The 22248-nt window shown below is 40.0% G+C and overlaps 2 protein-coding genes across 4 annotated transcripts; one reads left to right on the top strand and one right to left on the bottom strand.

The window, feature by feature from the left end:
- Positions 1 to 112: 112 nt before the first annotated feature.
- On the bottom strand, positions 113 to 4321 carry PRPF38A (pre-mRNA processing factor 38A). Its single transcript, XM_040565074.1, has 10 exons — positions 4059 to 4321; positions 3794 to 3953; positions 3162 to 3283; positions 2611 to 2696; positions 2329 to 2439; positions 1804 to 1916; positions 1256 to 1282; positions 1078 to 1175; positions 691 to 739; positions 113 to 445 (listed from the first exon to the last, which is right to left on the bottom strand). Exons 1-10 carry the CDS (start codon positions 4186 to 4188, stop codon positions 403 to 405), a joined length of 939 nt encoding a protein of 312 aa, XP_040421008.1. The 5' UTR covers positions 4189 to 4321; the 3' UTR covers positions 113 to 402.
- On the top strand, positions 4270 to 22248 carry ORC1 (origin recognition complex subunit 1). Of its 3 annotated transcripts, none has more exons than XM_040565073.1 (17): positions 4270 to 4343; positions 5437 to 5541; positions 5936 to 6063; positions 7473 to 7642; positions 8066 to 8441; positions 9107 to 9404; positions 10689 to 10793; positions 11151 to 11352; positions 12918 to 13024; positions 13808 to 13909; positions 14395 to 14566; positions 16239 to 16346; positions 17097 to 17246; positions 18527 to 18646; positions 18920 to 19086; positions 19953 to 20040; positions 21060 to 22248. In XM_040565073.1, exons 2-17 carry the CDS (start codon positions 5453 to 5455, stop codon positions 21252 to 21254), a joined length of 2577 nt encoding a protein of 858 aa, XP_040421007.1. In that variant the 5' UTR covers positions 4270 to 4343; positions 5437 to 5452; the 3' UTR covers positions 21255 to 22248. The 3 variants fall into 3 exon arrangements, with proteins under 3 accessions (XP_040421007.1, XP_040421004.1, XP_040421006.1); XM_040565070.1 differs by having other exon boundaries at positions 4342 to 4498; XM_040565072.1 differs by lacking the exon at positions 4270 to 4343 and adding an exon at positions 4669 to 5288.

The following is a 22248-nucleotide window of genomic DNA, read 5'->3' as shown; positions in this document are numbered from 1 at the left end:
AACTTTGGTAACTTAACGCAGCAGCTGTTGGTCATAACATCACCTTGATTTGAAAATAAAGCCAGCTTCAATTAGAAATCTGGAAGTATTACAAAAGAAACCAGAAGCCTCCTTTAAAGACAGCCCCCCTTTTATTATTGCTCTTCACTGACTTTTACAGGCCTTGAGAAAAACGCTTTAAAAACAATTCTCAAATTCTATCACAAGAATAAGAAAGTAACTACCTAAAGAGGATCTAGCTTTCTTTTAGTTAAAAAACAAAGAAATAAAAACACTTATACAAGAGGTGATGGACTAAAGAAATGGGCTGCTAAAGCAGCCATTACATATTCAGCTGTCCCATAAAGCAGAGAGGACAGTATTAGACCACAATTCCAGGCCTCCAAACTGCTGGAGTTAGTATTATTCATTCCCTCGACGACTCTTCTTGTGGCTTTTCTTAGATCTGAAACAGAAAACAGTTAAGCTATATAAGACAGTGATTTTTACTGTGTCAAAAGATCAACATGATATATAGTAGTTTAGTGTTTTCTATTGTCAAATACGCATAATGGCTTTACTGTAACACTGGGTGAGGTACCACACAAAATACTTTAACATTGTAAGAGCTTCAGTTCCCAAGATTCAATGACAAGTAAGACCACCTATAACTGTACAGTCATTCTTAAGAAATATACGAAGAAATACTACCTTTCAGGGGATTTGGAATGACTTCTGTGTCTGTGACTACGGTGGTGCCCTATAAGATTAAAAAAAAAAAAGGTAACTTACTTCCATAGACCCTGGAATTCTTTCGTTTATGCAATCTGCTTCTGGTGAGAGTGTTGTAGATAATAGCAGAGCTCTAGGCTTAATTAGAGCAGTCACATTAGCCTCCTGGCAAATACCTGAGAAATGCGCTCAAGGCAATTTTGTACGTATTGAAGTTCTCCAGCAATGCTTTCATATAACTAACTACTTTATAAGCTAGATTAACCACCTAAACTAGCTTCTTGATACCAGGACACAGATTTTTCTTGTAGTGGATATTCTACTGATAAAGATATGCCAGATTTAACGTGTAAACTATGGAAATACCTGGAGATTTAGATCTTGATCTGTGGCGCCTCTCCCTGGATCTGCTCCGGTGTCGTCTTGGGCTTTTGCTGCGATGCCTCTCCCGGCGTGGTGATGGACTGAGAGAAAAGAATCTTGTAAGATAGCCATACTAAAAAAAACACACACTCCGAGAATATATAATAGAATAAAAGACTACCTTCTTCTCTTTGGAGAGCGGCTTCGCCTGCAATGGGGGGAAAAAGAGGGTCATTAAAAAAAACAGAACCAGCAGTTTCATTTCCCGCATTCCGCAGCAACAGCACCACAGCTTCCCTTGCACTCTCTCATGTTCCCAGTTAGTGTTTGGTTGGTCTGATGCATGAGAGGCAGTGCATGCTTCTGCTCTGGCCCATACAGTGAGCTGAAGAGTTAAGCTGTGATTTTTTTTGGCTTACTACCAGCAAGAATAATTGGATTTTCTCTCCAACCTTTGGCTTACGTGAAGACAAGCACTTGGTTCTCCTTAATATCTTCATTCTATTGTCAGATTTAGCTAACACTGGCCAGCAAGTTCTAAGTTGCTGAAGAACAAGGGAAGGGTACAGACAAATGTTGACTGCAGCTGTGCACTGCAACTCCTTACTTTAGAAAGTGACTAAAGGAATTAGGTGTAGGAGATTCTGCTGAATTGTCACCTTTACTTCTGTGCTTCGCGCTCTGCAGCATTATAGGTAAAAGTAATGCTTAAAAAGAGTCAAGTGTCACCTTCGTGGAGACCTGCTCCGGCTCCGCCTGTATCGCACGGCTGGAGATCTGCGAGGTTTATCAAGGTCCCTGTAGCCTCTTCTGCGATGGTCAGGAGAGGGTGCTCGCTCCAGCTGGAAACAGTGGGGAAAAATATTTCTGTAACTCGTTTCATTATTTTTTTTAATCAATAAGGACTTCTGAACAATAAATAAATGAAGTACAGCAGAACTGACTATGACTGTCACCATAACTTTCATCATCACCCTCTCTCCTACGTACATAAAACAACTGACGTGAACACATTTAGGTAGCACAGAACAGATCCAGGTCTGTGAGTTTCAGCAGACAGGAAAGCTTGACAAAGCACTTTAGAGTTTAAAATATTCTCACTGGCAGCTTATATGAAAATCCGTCAGGGGAGGATGTAAGAGCTGTAAACAGCTTTCTGAGGCTTCCCCTCAAATATTTCTCATAGGCCACAAAGACTGGGATGATCCATCCGAGCACCTGTTTAAACAATCCCTCTGCAAATAGGTCACTAACCTTTTCGTCTTCCTCCTCTTCCTCCTCACTAGATTCTACATCATCCATGTCTTCTTCCAAAGCACTAACACGAGGCTCAAGTTGCTCAGCTTCTTCCAGAACATACCGTTTCTAGAAGAAATTACAACTTTATCTTACACAGCTCAAGAACAAACACCTAAGGAGGCAGCTGACGTGCCCATCTTACATGCCCAAAGGGCCTGAATTGCAGCTTCCTGCAACAAGCCAGTAGCTGATACAACTACTAAATCTGATGCAGTTAGACCATCCACTTTTCCGAACCTGTAATCGAGGCAGAATGATATCGCATACACGTTCCTCATGGAGTAGTTCATCAATAAATTCATCCACGTGCATCAACTCAAATTCTAAGGGGGAGAAAGAAGAATTTAAAAAACAAGATTAATGCTAGCTGATAAAACACTTCAGACTTCATTGAGGGTGCTGTACACTAACAATTTTAAAATTATGATAAGGGAAATCATTAGATCTGTCTCGCAGAAATGGGAAAATGCATAACTAGCTAGGACTAGTAGATTCTCAGTGCTCACATGAGTGGTGTCTCTGGTATTTGTGGAACTGAGTTTCAGTGTCCAACAGAAAACAAAAGCACTTGAGGAAAGCAAAATAAGCAAGGCAGTTCTTGTTTGTACACATCAGCAAGATCAGCAACAAACTAGCCAAAGAATGAACACGTAAAAGCAAAACTTTAAAAATATGTTTTTCCCCATTTTAAGCTGTATTACCAAAGAGAATATTTATCATGTTACATTTTTCTAACAAGAGGCCATCTATGAGGCATCGAGAAATCAAAACAGTGTAAGGCTGCTTACCCCCATTTCTGTTCTGACTTTTTATTTTTCGGTAATCATTGTAGAGCGGTTCAAGATACTTGTAGCAGTCAATAGCTGTGCCCGTCAGCCTCATGTACAACGCACCGAGCATTCGGACGTACCTAAAAGGCAAACCATTCTGCTTATTTGAATTGTTTGCATAGTTAGCAGTTTGGGTAAAAGGAATTTCTAAGAGAAATTTCTCAGAGATTTGTGAGGAAAACTGGTACACTATCATAAATTCCTCCTTCAAATACTCGAGTAGATGCATGTATTTTGTGCGGGTTGATTATGCATGCAGGAGTCGCATTATCACTTCCAGTGATTAGGGAAACAGAAAGTAGCTAGTTCTGGCTGTGTTAATGCACTTCGTTCCACATACTTCAGGCAGAGCTGCATTATCACAGGTAGCACACACCATGAAGGCAAGCAATTTCCACAACCTAGATGACATGGAGAGCAAATTCTTCAAAAGCAAGAATAAGGCCCTGCACTAGGAAGAAAAATTTTACCACGTACAAGAGAAAGCTAAACCTTGTCTAGGGTTCCCCTGGCCGTTTTGGACATCCACATTTCATTTATTACAACAAACGCAAAATAAAATACCACCACGAGAGCGCGCACAGACTTACTTGAAGTCCTCGTTTTTGATGAACTCCACGATGATGTCTTTTTCGGGCTGGATCTGCAGCATCTTCAGCGTCAGGCACAGGAATGGCGTGGGCTTGATGTTCCCGCCGTAGACGCCCCCCACGTACTTCAGCTCCATGGCTTTGTCCACCACCAGCTCGGCTACAGGGGGAAAACAGCCCGTCAGGGGGCGAGGGACGGCTCCTCAGAGCCCCTTCAGAGCCCCTTCAGTGCCCCCTCAGAGCCCCCCGGCCCGCCCCGCCGTACCCGTGAGGCCGAAGCACTCCTCCTTCCAGTACTTGGACTCGTAGATGCGGGTGCGGATGATCTTCTCCACCAGGTACTGCGGGTTGGTGCCGTGGATGCTGTGCGCGTCCTTCACCGTCCGGTTCGCCATGGCCGCCCCAGCCCGGCGGCACCCCCCCGCTGCCCGCTTCCGTGACGAGCCGCAACCGATTCCGCTTCCGGATCCCTCTCCGCGGCCGCCACCACCACCTTATTTTCGGGCAGGCGCCTCCCTTCCGGCGCTGCTGTGAGGGCGGTGGGTGCCAGGTACAAATATGGCGGAGCTCCTCCTCCTTCTCCTCCTCCTCCTTCTCCACCCGCCCCTTACCTCCCTGTGCGCGCTTTGGCGGGAAGTTCTGTCGCGGCGCCGCCCGGAGCTCGTGCTGCTGCCGCTGCGCGCGCGGGGGTCGCTGAGGGGAGCGGTGAGCGCGGCCCCGGGCTTGAGGGGAACGGGTGTGGGGGGGAGCTCTGTGGGAGCGATCCCCCACGGCCGTTATGGCCCCTTCCCGCAGCACGGAGCTGAGGGAGCCGGGGGTGGGGGGGGTTTCCCTGTGAGGGAGCTGGGGGCCTCGCTGAGGTAGAAAGGCTCCCTCAGGGAGTAGGGCTCCTTGTGAGGCACCGGGGCTCGCTGAGGGAGCGCCCTTAACCGTCGTCGGTTTGCGTTTTCCTGAGGCAAGCGGTCCGTTTCCGAAGGGAAATTTCTTATTTAGGAAAAAAGCAAAAGCGAAACGTTCGTAGCCGTTTCACCTGCCCGGCCTTAGGGAGCCGGCTGAAAAGCAACGTTAAAATGGCCCTTGGCGGGCTGGGGCCCTTGTGGTGATGGGTGCTGAGGGGCCGCTGCCGGGCTGTGGTTGAAAGTGTGGCAATTGAACGTCCCAGTGCTGCTGGGCGAGGGCTGTGCTACGCTGGGAGCTGAAGCTGTCTTCAGAGAAGGAGATGGGGGAAATAGAGCTCAGGGAGATGGCAGTAAGGCTGCATCTTAGCCTCCAGTGTTTGGGAGAATTTTGATAGCAGGCAAAACAGAAGACATCAGTGCTGGTAACTTGCTCTGCAAACAAGTGAGCAAGCTGGTGTCAAGGGAATCACTTGTTTGTCAGATGTGTTAATCAAATGCTGGATGTGAAAAAACAGAGTTAAAGGACAATCCGCTACCAAAAACCTTCCTTTTTTCCTCTTTCCTTGAGGGAGTGGTGTCCGTAGATGTGAGCTATGGTAGGTTTCTGTGGATCAACTGATCTATGCCAGCTTCTTCATATTCACTAAAAGAACTTATTGCAGTTCTAGTAATCCGGCAATCCTGGGTCTTTCTCTGCTTTTATTTTTAAATAATAAGCAAAAAATGTTTGTTTATTTGTTTTAGCTTTTCCTTGGGAATCATGAACACCCAGCAGCAGAACAAAATTATTTACTCCTGGTATGGAAAGCCCACAAACTCAGACAGAAAACTGAGGACTTTGCAGTACAAGTAAATAGCATTTATTTCTGGTTTCTCAGGGGAACTTGAACGGTGCAGGTTTCTTTAACTTTTTGACATCATTAAGTTTACTGTGGCAGGAGGAATATTACTAAGGAGTAGTGGTCTTGCCATACTGTGTCACAACACTTTATGGAAATAACAAAACGTTGTCACAAAGCTCTTGATTTGTAAATTGTATAATGTTTAAACAAGCATTTAATTAAACTTGTGAATAAGTATTAACTATTTAAAATCTATGTGATTTTTAGTAGGGAAAATGAATTTTAGCCTTTGTAAGTGGGCCATAACTATCTATAAGGCTGGCAGGTGATCAGCTTTAATGATTTGTGAATTATAAAGGATGTGAAATCCTGCTAATCTGCATGTGTGTGTCACTTTCTAGGGGGATCATTATAAAATCAGAAAGAAGCAGAACAGAAAAATGTATACAGCTTGGCGAGTTTGTTTTAATAGAAGGGGAGAATGCAGATCAGCCTTTTGTGGCACAACTCCTGGATTTCTATGAAGATGGTAAGAAATAATTTAAAAAAAAAAATTACCTCCTATCTGAGAAATCTTAAATTAAAGACGCTTGTATCACGGAAATGTAGGTAGCATTAAAAGCATCGCTGGCCAAAGTTATGAAGGAAACTAGGTTTTGGTAATCACTGCATCTATATGCACATACTCCCCAAATGTTTGTGGCTAATAGCTAATTTCAACTAAATTGGATAGTTAAACACAGGGTTGAAAGGCATTAAAAGGCAAAATCTTTTGCTTAGTTGTTTCAGTTAAGAGAAATGGTCCTTGAGGAAGACAGCGTGAGCTTATGCTTTATTTAGAGATTGGAAAATTCAAACAGAGCAACAACGCTACAGCCCTGGTACTTGCATCTTATTAGACACCAGGGACGTAAGGTACAAGGCTGAATAAATGGGGCTCATTACTTCTGTCCCCTGTAGAACTACTTATTTATAGATAGAGGGAGATATGAACAAATGAACCATGGCAGGTAGGCAGCACAAAGTTTGTCTGAATGAGAAACTATACATTAGCTATGTCTGATTTCTTTGAACAGATTTTGTTGTTTGTTTTGGGCTGTGGTAATATTTTGTAGTTTTTTAAATTCTTTACTCTTTTAAACATAAATAAGCTGGAGTGATACATATGTACTAATGCACATTTATTGTAGCATAACTGAATATTCTTTTCATGAATTTCTGCATCTTTGACAAATTAAATATACGTAGCTTTGTTTTATTCAAAGATGAACTCCTTAACATGTAGAGAGGAGCATATTCAATTGTAATACGTTCAAAAGTTTTTTTTTAATCTATCCGCATTGAATCTGTTCATAGTGTTTATTCAGACTTCTGTATATTTCACAGCAGCATTATCTGATTTTTTTAAGGCAGCGAACAAATGTTCCTGGTTTATTTCTAAAATAACACTGAAATAACAAATAATGTTCTGAAATTTCTCAGTTCTCCTTTTACGTCACTGCCTTCAGTTAGTGGAGTCCAGCTAGAACACATGCATGCAAATAAGGAACCTTCTTAATTTGTGACAGTGAGCTGGTGGGTTAGTTGGTCTGCAGGTGTTCTGTGTTCCGAGGCTCTGTGCAGGTATTACCTTAAGCCTTGAAAGTCTCAACTCAGACTTCTGAGACCTGAAGTCAGTTCCTAATTTTGGTATTGACTCTGTGCAAACTTGAGCCAATTTCTCTCCTATCTTGACCATCTGGAAAAAGACAGCTGTAATATCTTCCATCCTGTTTTTTCGGTCCTGTCTAAACTAAAAGTTCTTAGGGAAGAACACTGCCTTTCATTACATGTGTGTGAAGTGTCTTGTCCAATATTTCTGCAGAAGTCATTGAGGTAATAACTATTTGTGATGCAGCAAAATTCTGAGTGTTCATTGGCTTCTTTTCATTGTTATAGGTGCTCAGCAGAAACACGCAGTCGTGCAGTGGTTTTCTCATATTACAGAGATACCTCAGAATAAACGGAAACTGCTTAAAAGAGAGGTTTCTCCCCAAGAAGTATTTTTTGATCAGGTTTCTGGCTACGACAATGACATAGCTGTGGAGACGATTATTGAAAGTGTTCTGGTATGTACGGCTGCCCATCTATACCTACAGGGAAGAAAGAAACCACAACAATTTGGAAAGCGTAACAGAACAATGCAGCTACTTTACTCCTTCCCAAACCAAACGTGTGATGTGTATTTGTATGCTAATGCAGTTTTATAGGATAGTTCAAAACTGTTAATGTTCCTTCCTCCATCCCAAAATGACTTTGGTTGTTGGCAGCCAGCTCATTTAGAGGATTGCATGGAACAAAATGATGTGATGGGAGGCCTGTAGTACAGGAAAGTTATGCTAGGCTAAGTATACCTAGACTGAAGGCATTGCCTTCTGTAATGAAAGATAGCACGAGTTCCAATAATAAAATATGTAAATAGAAAATAGTTGAATGCGAAGTTAACAGGAAATATTAAGGTATGTGTGTGTTGGTATTTTCTCCTTTTGCAGGTCATACCACTACATCCAAAGGAGGAACTACCCATTACATTAAACAAGGAAAAAATTTTCTACGTGAAACAGTCTTGGGATGGGAAATGCTTTAAGGCTTTGTCCACTGACACGTTCTCTAAGCTGAAAGAAGCTAACAAGAAAGGAGATGGCATCCCAAACTCTTTGAACTCTTTTATTCCTTTCGACATCATTTCCTCCATGAAAAAAGAGACCAAGAGGGTTGCTCGGAGTGTCATGAAAACAAAAAATGTTGAGGTAGAAATAGAATCAAAACATTCTGCTTCCAAGTCCTCCCTGTCTAAGGAGAGACATTCACAAAGAGTGGCTAATGGCACCAAAACTCCAACAGCAAGGAAGAAGCTACAGTTAAACAGTATGTATACGGCAATTTTCTGTCCATTTGGTTTTGAATGTAGCATGTTTCGTGCCTCTTCGTTTTTGGGTAGTCTAAGCAGTGGCAATACTGTATTTTTAGCTACTTTATTTAAGTTTTGGGGTTAGCCCATGTGTTTGGCGGCAGCAGCAGTTCTTTGTCTTCTTATATGTCTGTTATTTCAAGCAACTATACTGCTTATGTTCAATTGCTGTTGCAGATGTTTTATTTGTAACTGGTAAGTCTAAATTAAAGTGTTTGTTTTCTGAAATGCTACCAGTCAGACTAATTTGACATCGTAATGTCTCCCTTTTTTTTTTATTTCCTTAATATTTTTGCTAATGGTGTGCTAGAAGGTAACTGGGCTGGCTGAGCAAGCACATTTGGCCTTTTGTAACACGTTATATATTCAAACTGAAGCCTAAGTAAAGTTGTAAGTGATGGAGAGAGTTAGGAAATGGAAAAATAAGTCTGCAGTACTTTTTTGTCGTCTTTGGAGAGGGAATGCATGCCTTCCAGCGAGATTTTCTTTGTCCCTGAAGCTTAATGCCATCACTTATCATTTAAACAACAGCCACCAAGCCAGTCATACTATGTCTTCTGAAAGTTAATGAAACCATCCATAGTACAGCCTGACAAAAGTTTATTTTGCTCTTGATTCCTAGGTCCCACAAAATTTCCTAAAAGCAAGCTCCTAGACTGTGATGTTCTGGAGCTTTTGGATGATGACTGTGATACTATAGTAATGTTAGAACCATCAGCTGCTAAACGAAAAGTGAAATTCACTGGAATTCTAGGCTCGCCGCCAAAAATACCTTGTGCTGATGATGACTCAAATTCAGTGGGTGATGCTGCAGAGCACCAGCAGAGATTTAGTGATACAATACGATTATCCCCCTATAGTAACGTCCAAAAATCTAACGAAAAAGCCAAGAATCTTAATATTAAAGATGACACTATGTGGTAAGTGATAGCATTTTCATAATTATTTTTGTATGTAATATCTTTAAGAGAACTACTTAGAAATAGCACACTTAAGAAAGAGCTCTGGAGAGAAAAGCAGGCAAAGTCCCTTTGTGTCCCACACGTTGTCTGCTAAGATCAGTGAGAGAATGGGGGATAGCCTAAATAGCTACAAATGTGCTGTGGTGAAGTTATAGCAAGTGTGTTACTTGGAAGTGAATGGATGATTGGGGAAGGTTGTAAGAGGAGCTGATGTTAAAACTGGGCACAAGCAGCTCCCAGTTAGAAGAACAGAGAGAGGATTGGGAATGGTAGGATGATGAAAGGGATATGAAAGAGAATTGAAGCATAATTGATCATTGAGGTTTGTATTCAGCAGCGTGGATAAAAGTCTGTTTCCCTGCAGTCCCTGTATGTATGTGGTACAAGCTCAGATGTGCCTTATTTGTGACAACTATTGAGATGTGCCAGACTGTAGTAAGAGCTGTGATTGCCTCATACGAGTTCACATGATAATTACGTGTATACTTTCATACTACTTTTTAGAAAAGATATCAAAGTGTAGTTATTGTGTAAGTATATCTTCAGTCTTTAAAAATGGAATTAAGCTGGGGCAGGGGGAGAATGGATCAAACATCCTTACATAAAATGACGCAAGAAGCCATAAACCAGTGAGGTTCTTCCTTTCAAATAGTAAATTTGTGGATGCAACACTTGAGGGATTTGCCCCCTTCTCTGTCTATTATTATATGTAGCATAAAAACTATTGCTATTTCACTTCTTAAGGTAAAGGCGTTTCAGTGGCATTTGTAGGCAGTTCTCAGATTCTTTTTTTTATGTCTACAAATAATTAAAGCATATGTTCAAAGCATACAACAAGATGAATTACTAATAGGAAAACCAATAGCAGGGACATGTTTCAACAATAAGGATCAAGTGCCTAAGCTGACAGTGAAGGAATCTCAAAACTCAAATAGAAAAATTGACTCCGAAGGAGAACAGACATAACAGCACTTATTCTTTAATAGGAAATCTTTCTAGCGTAGACCATGAATGTAAATGTTTGTGGTTTTTTTCTGGGCAAAGATGTGTCGAAGCAAGTGCCAATGAGGGCAAACTATGCTGCCAGTGTCCATGCCATGTCCAGTCTATAACAACTGTAATGAGTTTGTTCTGGCTGTCACTCCAACACAACTGTGCCTGAAGTTTGAAAGGCCTTCTCTCCATCTTTACAAGGGTGATTCAAAGAGGAAATACAAGTAGCTTTGTGTTCTTTCTTTACAGCTTAACTGGCCTTCAGGAGCTGGGTAGTCTGAGCCCTATAGTCACCCCTCGTTCTCGTAGAGCATGTGCACAGAAGACAAGTGCTCGCATTGCACAGCAAATCAGGTAAACTTTCGCTTCCATGATATCTTTTTCAGGTTGCTTTTGATAGCCTGAAGCCTTGAGAGTTTGTATAGCATAATATTGAAATGCAAATGATTACAGAAATAAGCTTAATTGCAGAGTGAAAACTGTCTTGTATTCAGAAATGTTAAGCTGACTCAGTGTTCATCAGAAAACTGACTTCCTTTAAACCACTCTATTAAGCAGCTATGGAAGAACTTAACAGCTCAAGTGGAGAGCACGTTGACTTGCTGATTATGGCAACTACAGGAAAAGCTGAAAATGTATCAAATGAAACTCTGTAGTGAGTAGAATTGCATATAGTCTTTTAAAAACTCGTGCCATTTCTGTTTCTTATAGCTTATTAAATATGATAGAATCAAACCAGGAAGAGGATTTTCTGTCTAGCTCAGATGGATTGTACTCTTCAAGTAGCGAGGAAGAAGATAACGATGTGCTTTGTACACCGGAAAAGAAAACTAAAGCAAGCAGAATATTCAGCACCCCAAAATCTTCAAGGAAGCCTTCAGTTCACACTTATGCCAAGATCCTGAAGAAAACTGTAAGGTTCCTTGTAGCTGTTGACATTTTAAAAGGTTGTTTTTATTATTTCTAAGCCAAGTGTTGGAATGCTCAATACCGTTGTACCAAAGTTAAGTATCTGAATCCCATAGTTTTGAATTGAAACAGTAGCTTGATTCATATGAGCTTCAGCACAGTTATGAAAATGCAGTACTTGCGTATCATGAATGTTGTGACAATGTTGATCAGAAAACATCAGCCTAAGAGAAAATGTTGGATTAGGCTGGAGCTGACCAGTGATTGATGCCCTATTCTTAGACCTTATTCTCAAAAAAAAAATCAGAGAAAGGCAGGAAAGATGATGGAATGGATGGATTTGATTCTACATGGGTAACACTTGAGAGCAGTACGTGAACTGTGAACTTAAAAGTGAGACAATGTGGGAGGAGATAACAGTAAGTCTCTGAAGTCATGAGTGGCAGAAGAGTTGAGCAGAAACTGACTATTTTCTCTATAGGCTCTCAAACCTAGTAGGAATTGTGATCAAAACGAGTAATTAATTATTCAGTGAGTAGTTAGACCTGTGCAGCTCTTGGGCAAGGGATATTGTTACTATAAGAAGTTTACCTGGGTTCAGTGAGAGACCGTGGAAGTACCCAAGAATGATCCATGGGGGTGGTTACTAAAGAAACTACATCCATTGCATGAAATCCTATGAAGTCAAAATAGCTGAAGGCTGAAATATATTCTTGTCCTGTTCTTGCTTAGAGAACAGTATCCATTTATAGCCAACATTTTGACTCTTATTGTAAACTGCACACGGAGACACTTTAGTGCAGTTTCTGTGTAGTCTTTATTCAGCACAATCTCTATATACAGCAGTAAGCCATAAACCCAACTTCGTGCTGTCCCGATTCTTGAAGGCTTCCCAATGTGCCGATGCTGCCAACACAGGAGGGATGCTCTACAGGGTTCATGGCCACACCAAAGATAGCATGGCCGGCAATGTCTCGTAGCGTAACAGCCACTGGGGATGGAAATCCCTGGGATGAGACTTCAGGTTTGATGGATCTTAGGCCTGACTTGTTAACACTCTTCAGCACCTTAGTCAGGCACATACTGACAATGGCTAATTTTTTCTCTGTTTATGAAATGTCTAACACAGAAACCCTAGCATAACTAGAACCGGTAAGCACAATAAGGAAGAATATTTCAGATATTGCGTGGCTTTTTTCTTTGGACAATGAAATTCAGATTGATCAGTTCCTATTTGCTTGCTGTTTCTTAAAATCCAGACCACTTCGTAACATGGGACTTCAGAAAAATATAAAGAACTTTACCTTGTAACTGGCTGAAGAATTTTAAAGTTGTCTGTGTCACCATTCCCCTCCCAGTTTCTTTTTTCCCTCAAGGAAGAAAAAGACTGTGAGGCTTATGTAGTAATTCCCTCTTTAAGGACTGTTTCTCTTTTCATTTTCTACTTTGCCATCCCCAGGTAGTCGTTACGCATCAGTATTGTTTTTGGAAACTTGTATGAATGATCGGGCTCCAGCAGAAATTCTTGTATCTAGCAAATCTGTTTGAGGTTCTAATTTTTCTCTGCAGCCTTTACCAGGAACACCGAAGACACCCCGGAATGCAACTCCTGAAATTCCCAGACGCAGCCATGCAGCACAGAAACCAGCCAGTGTGCTAGAAGAAGCCAGATTAAGGTAATGTTTGCTGAAGGGAAGAAATAATAGTTTTGTTTCAGACACGCAGAGCTGTAGGCTGTGCTGAAATAGAGAAATGCCAACTTTTACTAGATTGAATAAATTTGGAAAAAATGCTTAGTGTTTTGATACCAGAAGAGCATTTATGAATTTCCAATACAATACTACGGTTACGAGTAGTAGCTACAGTACTACTTTTACAATTTCAAATTGTTGTAATCAGTCAATGTTAAGTCCTTCAGAATTAGGTATCTGTCTTTATTCTGTGTAACATTAGAAAAACAAGGATCCTCTCCTGTAGACTGTAAAGGTACAATATTTAGCTGCTCTCGATGAGTGAGGAAGGAAGTTCCTCATATGTGCCTAAATCCTCACATAGTGGAAAAAAATGTGTACAGGATTTCAAACTGAGTTTTAGCTTTTTCACCTCTTCCTATACGCTATTGTCCCTTTTTATCCCTAGTCTACCTTGAGTTATTTTTTGTGAATTACAACAGCTAGATCTTTATCGTGTATTTAATGGTGGTTGCTTACGAAGATGATCATTCAGCCTTCTTAATCTAAAAGCTTAAAAACTATAGAGAGACTAGACTATTTCTTTTTGGATACTTGACATTGGTATTCAGACTTAAAGTATGTAGGACAGATTTGAAAAGCTACATGCAACTGTAAAGGGGGAGGAGGGTGGCTATTTGTTTTTTCCCAGTGGGCCCTTCAGGTAGAGCTGTGAAAACGCAATTCTTGGACCTCCAATTTTAAATTTATTTATTTATTTGTCAAAAGGCTGCATGTTTCTGCTATCCCCAAATCTCTGCCCTGTCGTGAAGAAGAATTCCAGGATATCTATAACTTTGTGGAAAGCAAACTTATTGATGGTACAGGAGGGTGAGTTTGTTGCTGAGGCTTTAACTTCTACCTGTGGCATAATAGCAGTCAATCTACACTGCTTTTATTTAAAAATATATCCTTGTTTGACCGAAATAAAGTTCTTAGTTGAGGTTTTCCTACTTTTTTTTTTCTACTTAATTAGGTTGTGCATATAACTAATGTAGGCTCCTTTATTTTACAGATGCAAATTTAAGACAAATACCTAGTCAATTTTAAACATCTGGGAAAGTCTTTTTTTATTAAGAGATCAATTAGCATTTATAAAGTATTTTAGATTGTTAGTTGCTTCAGTAATTATAAAAATTCTCATGATCTTCCAATGTGTGGCATGCCCCAGTTTGCAAATAAACTAACTGATATACAGGGAATTGCCTGAAGTGACAGAGAGGGAATAATATTCAAGGGTGGTCTCAGAGCCCAGGAATTCCAGATTCTTGTCACAATTTTGCTCAGACTGCTAAAAAGGTATTCTTCCTCTGTAGGTGCATGTATATTTCTGGAGTGCCTGGAACAGGTAAAACTGCAACTGTTCACGAAGTGATTCGCTGTCTTCAGCAAGCTGCAGAAAATGATGATGTCCCAGCATTCGAGTTCATAGAGATCAATGGCATGAAGCTGACTGACCCTCACCAAGCTTATGTGCAGATACTAGAGGTAAGCAAAGCCTCTTCAATGGCTCCCTGCTTTGAAACAAGGGAAATCCTATACTTTACCATCAGATCCTCGATGTGTTTCAGGATTCAAGACAATTAACAATCAGTACTTCTGAAGTAGTCTCTCTGAGAGACTATATGCTTTTATCTGGGAGCAGGTTAAAAATGATTTGCTTAAGGCTGTGCCCAGCTTTGTGAACTGTCCCGCTTCCAGCTGCCTAAGGGCGTTGGCTGGGAAATAGCCTGATTTATAACATTCACTCAGGTTTAAATAATAATAAATCTAAACTAGATTCTTTTTATATTTACCCTTCTATAGCTTTTTCTGTACACATGTTTAGAAAGTTACTGAGTTGACAACTCTGAAAGTCAGTGTAACAGTAATTACTTAGACGGTCTTAACTGTAAATCAGTCTGTCATATCAATCTAGTGAAAGAAAAACCATCTCTGTCAACCATACTGTATTCCAAATGTTTATGACAAACCAGTCTGCAGTATCTCACCTGGGACTACGGCTAGTGCTTATCCGGGTGTGAGTTACCCTTCTGAGGAATGGATTAAGATGCCAGTTAGAGAGTAACTGCACCAAGACCTTTGGCAGTCTAGACTACCTTTAGGCCAGTGATCTGGAAATGAAATGTGTTTCTTGAAGCATCCAGTCCCTTTCCTTAGAAACTTCTGCCCCGTTACTGCAGTTACATCACTTTCTTAGGAAAGCTTATAACAAAGGGAACAGCAACACAAAGGCCTGGACAGATGGAAGTGAGGAAGTTAAATGCCTGGGTACAGTAAGTGTGCCAATTCCACCAAAACAAACTGAACTCTGAGATATTGGATGACCAGTTCCAGAGCTGTAGAATCAGAATCCTCTGGGAACTGCTTGGTAGGACTGATTCAGACTGGTCTTGATTGAATTGGAAACATGAAACAAGTATATATTATTGTTGTGCTTCAGGGTGTTTAATCATGAAATCTCCAGTCAGTACTTTAAAAGGGAAGCTGCTGTTCTGGAGAGCAGATAAACTCTTCATGTACAATCTCCATTTTATTTTACGGCTTGATTCTGAGATATGTTGAACAACTGATTCAGCATATGCAGTATAATTTTGACTTGTCATGCTTTAATTTCTGTGTGCCTTTGGAGCTGCAAGGGAAGAGGTAACATACAGTCAGCTTATCTGTTTTGACACGGTGCTTATTGCAGAAGCAGTTCTTGTTGAAGGTATTTTCCTAGCTTAGAGTTGACTAAATTATTTAGTTTAGGTCTTGCTGATGATACATTAATATTTTAATGTGCATCCAAGTTTGCTGAAGTCAGGCTGTTCTTGTCAACTGACTTCGATTTTTGGCAGGTGTCTTCTGTTCAGAGAGAACTTTGACATATGTTAGGTGAATCTTTATATTTAACACAAATTGTAGGAAGTTCTAACGGCCTTTCTTTTTTCGTTGTTTTCTTTTGATTTTGTTCTTTTATGGACAGTTTTTGGTAGAGCTAAGTGTCTTTCCACAACCACACTTAAAAATATTAATAATTCCATGGGGAGTTGGGGGGTGACCAAGCATATGGTTGTTCTTAAGTGTTAGAGAAAAGTTGTAATCAAGTAAAAGTTAATCACACCAAAACCCTGGAAATCAGAAGTTTAACCTGCAGCATTGTTTAATCCTTGTCCAGCTACTGACAGGTCAGAAGGTGACAGCAACCCATGCTGCAACGCTGTTGGCAAAACTGTTCTGTACGCCTGGACCAAAGAGGAAGACCACAGTGCTCATAGTAGATGAGGTGAGACAAGGAATCCTTCATTCTCTTTCTTAAGGTATCATAAGAAAAAAAGGTTTTGGAGGATGGAAAAAGAAAAAGTGTATGTATTTAGAGTGTATCATATATGGCCTAAAATGAGTAGACTTTGGAGAGAAGACAGTCTTATTTGGAAACTGAATGTAAATAGGCAAGCATCTTCATCCTATTGCCAAAGTTGTTCTCTCCTTGGTTTTCATGTTGTTGTGTTTTTGTTTTGTTTTGGTCTAAGTCATGGAATGAGTGGTTCTGTCAAGTCCTAAGTACCATAGAATTCAGCTCTTTAGAATCTGTTTTGTCAGGAAGCTGTTGCCTTCTCCAGTGAGAACATTCACAATGAAATATCCGATTTTGAAACTTTTAACGTGCTTTATTCAGTAACAAGCAAATGTGCATTTATTTTTTTCTGTAATTTGATTCAGGTCCTTGCATGAAAGGTGTTTTAATCTTGTTAGATGTAATATTACAGTAGTGTTTAAAAATTCTAGCTTAATACTGCGATGAATCCTGTTCAAACATCTATTCGGACTGTGCTTTTCCAAGAGATCAGAGCCCTAATTCAGAAAATGCAGTCCTATTAATAGATGAATAAAGGAGACACAACAGAGACAGCTTGTTCAGTATCACATAAGAAGTGTTCTGTGGCAGAACTCGCTCTCTCACACCCCCATCAAGTATTGTAAATACAAGGCCATCCTTTTTCAGTCAAATTTTTTTCTCTTTTTCTCTCCTCAGCTTGATCTTCTGTGGACCCGAAAACAGAATGTGATGTACAATTTATTTGACTGGCCAACTCAAAAGCACTCCAAGTTAATCATCTTGGCCATTGCTAACACCATGGACTTGCCAGAGAGAATAATGATGAACAGAGTAGCTAGCAGGCTGGTATGTCCTCTAACAGTTTTGTTGCTGTGCTAGAAAATAAGAACTGATTAAATACTGTATGTAGTCAAAAGTAATATGGGAGAAAGGTAGGGTGGGTTATATATAACTTCTATATACAGAAGTTAATGCGTTTTTAATACCCTCTTCTCTCTAGTGGGCAGATGATGAACATATTAATCTTAGCAAAGTAAGTACAGGAGCCAGCTCACTAATCAGATGTTATGCTGTGTAAGAACACTCTGTTCTTGTAAGAATGAATTAAGAAAAAGAATGCAGCTGTCTTTTTAAACATATTAGTATTTGGATAATCAAATGCCATGCCTCATGGTGAAGCTGCTTACGCTAGAGTTCAGAGAAATTTCCTTCTGTTTTCCCTTCCTCTTTCCCTTTCCATTCCAGGCACTTAATTACTTGTCCATTTGCCATCATCAGCTGGTAGATTTTTTTTGTTGGATACCTGTGGACAGAAAATTGGATGCTTTACCACTCTGCACGTTTTATATATTTTCCTAGGTCATTGTTTCAACACTGCTATAAAAAGTGATTTGCAAAAACAGTGCTCTGTGCTTCCATCCTTCTGTGACTCAAAAACAGTTGCACAGTAACTGTGAATTGTTCTCCCACCCACTAAACCTGCAGACCAGCTGAAGATCTGAGAGTCTAGATAGACCTAAGAGAGGATTTCTGCATAAGGAATGCAAAATTTTAGAATGTACAAGTTTACCTCCTCTTACTGAAAGGCAGTGTACCATTTCTAACAGTCATCGATTGGTCTTCTCGTCTGAAATCAGCTTGATTTATTAGCTTGAGCCGGAAGATGACTTAATTCTAGGCTGGTTGCTGACTAGCAGGGCTAATGTGAAGTCAATAGTTGCCCGTATACATGTGTACAGATATGCTAAAGGAGAGCTGGATATTTTTTTCATAGTTTCTACTGTTACTATATTTAAAAACCAAGTGTAAACAGTGTAATCAAAAGGTTCTTGTGACTGGCTGGCTTTGATTTGTTTTGTAAGAGAAATTTGAATTCTAATAGCAAGCGGCACTTGCTCCTCAGGCCTACTGGGGAGGTGGTCCGACCACAGATCTTCACTCAGTCTGTTTTATTTATGGATGTGCACTTGTGTTTCACAAATAAGAAGCAGAAGAAATGATTAAAGCTTATTAAAGCTTATCAAAGCTAGGAGAAGAAGGATGTGAAAGAGAGGGTGGTCCCACCAGAGAAATTAAAGCTACTAACTATACAGGTTGTGCTCACTGTATTGTATTGTTTTCTGTAGGGCCTCACCAGAATGTCCTTTCAGCCTTACACCTATAAACAGTTACAGCAAATTATTTCATCTAGACTGAACAGTGTGAAGGCATTTGAAGAGGATGCAGTTCAGCTAGTTTCCAGAAAGGTAAAGACAATGCAAATGTGTTCTGTGTGTTGTGCTAGGTAAAGAGTATGGGGAGTCACTGAGGGAGAACTTTGTAAGAGTAGTTGGGCTAAAAAAAAATTGCTTTTGTTTGGTTTTGATCAATAAGACTATTTTTTCAAATATGGGTTTATTTACATAGTCCACATTAGCAATACTCTCCGGTTTTGTTTGTTTGTTTTGGTCTGATTCTTGCTAAACATTTTTCTCAACTTGTAGAAAATATTGCTACAAACCTGTCATGTTTACTTTCAGGTAGCAGCATTGTCTGGCGATGCAAGGCGTTGCCTTGATATCTGCAGAAGGGCCACTGAGATCTGCGAGTTTGCTAGCCAAAAGAGTACACCCGAAATAGTCAGGATGGCCCACGTAACAGAAGCCATAGATGAAATGTTTTCATCACCATATATAAATGCAATCAGGTAAAAACATTTCTTAGAGGCGTTTCTTTGCTTTTGTGTCATTTTCACTACTGATTTCCACAGAACCTTCAATCTGCCCTTTTATCCCCTTTGGGTGGTGTATGTGATGCATCACGCTTTGTTAAAATACGATTTAAAAAACACAGCTCGCAGCACAGCTAGAAGAGAGATACAAAATAGGAATGAAAGATGGGAAACCAAGACATAGAGATTGCTTGTTGAAAGTTGTACAGGATGCTTCAGTGTCTGAATCAGGGATTTTGAAATTTCCTAAATGTCCTTGCTTACTGTACATTGGGTCTGAAAAATGTGAATAGGTCATTATTAAATGTAAATTGACCATAACACACTGCGGAACAGGTATGATGTCTGGTGTGGATTCTGCCATTCTCAGCAGGGGTGTTGTAATTATTAAAGAAGCTACAGACTTGTTCTGCCAGCACAGCACATACACAACATTGTGGCATTATGCAGTTCTTTAATTCGTGAGGGTTTACCACATTAATACTTGTCTCATGTTATTCCTAATACAAGTGCTTGTAAGAAACAAGGATCTGTACAATGATCAAACTTTGCATGGCATTTTAATTGAGCCATTAAGCTTTACATTCTCTATGGAATAAAATGTCTCCTTCAGATAGTGAAAGAGGTAGAGTGAAACACAGTGTTATGTGGTGCGAGAGCTGCGAGCTGTAATATTGGCTAGTGGACATAAATGGAATGTCTTGCATTTTTTCCATCTCATAGAAAAATACCCTGTGTTTAAATATTGTTACCAGGCAGTTTCCCTTCCAGACATCTTCCTAAGGATTCATAAGTTCTGAACTTGGCGGACTAACTTTTGTCTCTTTTGTTTGGATATTCAGGAATGCCTCATTGCATGAACAGATCTTTCTGAAAGCAATTTTAGCAGAGTTTCGCAGGGCAGGAGTTGAGGAGGCAACAGTTCAACAGGTATGTTAGTGTTTCATGTTGTTTTTTCGTTTTGTTTTTAAGGGAGGGGAACACTCAAAACTGTCAGGCAAATGCATAAATGTTAAAATATCTGGGATTTTTATTCCTAGAATTTGACGGAAGACATGTAGTAAGGTAAACTGGGACATGGTTGTCCAGGCCACTTGTAAAGCATAACTGATGTTACCCCTTGTTTTCAGTGGGACTAAATACTTGCCATTGGAAGCACCTGCTCTTATGCTAATACTACCAGTGGTCTGGCTCATGAAGTGTTTTAGTCTGCATCTGAAAATAGTGTGCCTTTACCTAACATGCTTCATAAAGGAAGAAATGAATAGTAACCTGGAAATACCAGGTAACATAGTTCAGGGAGGAAACCTCAAAGTTAATTCCAATTTCTGCATCTCCCTCTTTCTCAGTGGAGGCAGATATATCACTAGTAGCTTCAAAGTTTTTTTAGTAGGCCTGTAAAATACGCCAGCAGAGCCACATACAGAGGCAATTTCATGTTTCACAGTATGGAAGCTAAATGTTAATACTTAAATAGTAATAATAACGTAGAACTGTATATTTACATAAAATGTTAGTGGTATCTCGTTCTACAGGTTTGCAAGAAAGAATTACAATTAGGTTTTCTGTCCCTTCTTCCTGAACACGTGTGTCAGTTGATTGCATTGATGCAATCAACTCTTGAAACTTAATATTTTGTTAGACTGATCTTTTATCTTTTTTCCTTAGTTTTTCTCTAACGCCAAAAGGGGTTTTGTTCTGCTTTTTCTAAATAGAAAAGCCAGTTCTTGTTAGAGGTTTTCTAGTCTGCATGATCAGTGACAGGTGCATTCTTCTGCCTTTAAAGGTGTCATGCCTTTCTGAGCTGTTCGTGGGTGTTTGCAGTCTGTAAGACTACAGACTGAAACGAGTTTTTCATAGATGTGGAGGGAAACTTCCCTTTTTCACCTTGGCCTACTATATTGCAGCAGGAGTTAAACAGGAATTACATCTTCCTTTTTTTTTTATAGGTCTATCATCAACACATATCATTGTGTAGAATGGAAGGCATGCAGAGCCCCACGGTGTCGGAAATCATGGCGATTTGTTCAAGACTTGGTGCCTGCAGGCTCTTGCTGGTGGAGTCCAGTAATAAGTATCTCCACATGCGTGTGCGACTAAATATCAGCCAGGATGATGTCATGTATGCACTCAAGGATGAATAAGGCAATAGAGATTTTATTTTTATATTTGTATAAATGTTTTAAATATCATCTATTTTAATTTTAAGTGTTGATAACATGGAAATAGTGGAATGTATTTTTCTAAATATTTTTGATGTATCCAAGCACCTTTTGTACAATAAAGAATGTGCTTTGAAGCGTTTTAAATATTTGAAAACAAACTATCTGTTTTGAGGAAATTCTTATGTGCTGGTAAGTGGTCCCCTTTCAGCTGAGGTTTACAAATTGAAATTGATTACTTGCATCACTACGAACAAGCTTAATCACTAAGGAGCTTTTTCTGTTGTTGAGACCAGCAGTGTCATTTGTGGCATTATGATGTATTTATTTCCCTCATCGAATGCTGTAGAGTATAAAACACATGATTAAAATGTGCCTAAAATTTTATTACACTTGTAATGAAAATGAACTTTCCATTTGCGATCAAGATTGGATATTTAAATTGGCTATCTAAAGGAAACTGCTTGGTACTAGAAAAGTAAAAATAAGAAAAACTGGTCATTCTAGCAATTGTTTGTTTTTTCTTTATTTAGATGGCAATCTTGCCTTGGTACTGAGGATTGCTTTAAGGAAGTAACCTCAGGTAATCCATGTCTGTCTAAAAGCTACCTCCATAATGGAGCTGTTTACCAAACTGGGTATCTGTTGGAGATAGGTAGGTTGAAAACTCCTGTGGAACGGGCTCCAAATGTTGTTCTTGTTTGATCTCAGTGAAGGAAAAGTAGAATGAGGCTGCAGCTAGTAGAAAGCTTCTTGGAGAGCTCCCTGTTGTAAGGTTACATGTAATGAAGCTGGGTATAATGCTTCAGACGGCTGGGCACCTGAGATATAGCATCCATTTATTTAGGGGACTGGAAACCTTGCCGCAGCAGCTTCAGGAACCATTGACCATGGATGTGCCTGGCAGGAGAAGCAAAGCCAAGGGGCTCCTTTATGGCAACGCGTATCCTAACTGCTGCAGCTCCTTATTAACGCG

This window comes from Cygnus olor, chromosome 8 (genome assembly GCF_009769625.2).
Source record: "Cygnus olor isolate bCygOlo1 chromosome 8, bCygOlo1.pri.v2, whole genome shotgun sequence".
Classification (NCBI taxonomy): Eukaryota; Metazoa; Chordata; class Aves; order Anseriformes; family Anatidae; genus Cygnus; species Cygnus olor.
This window is presented reverse-complemented; position numbering and strand designations above follow the sequence as displayed.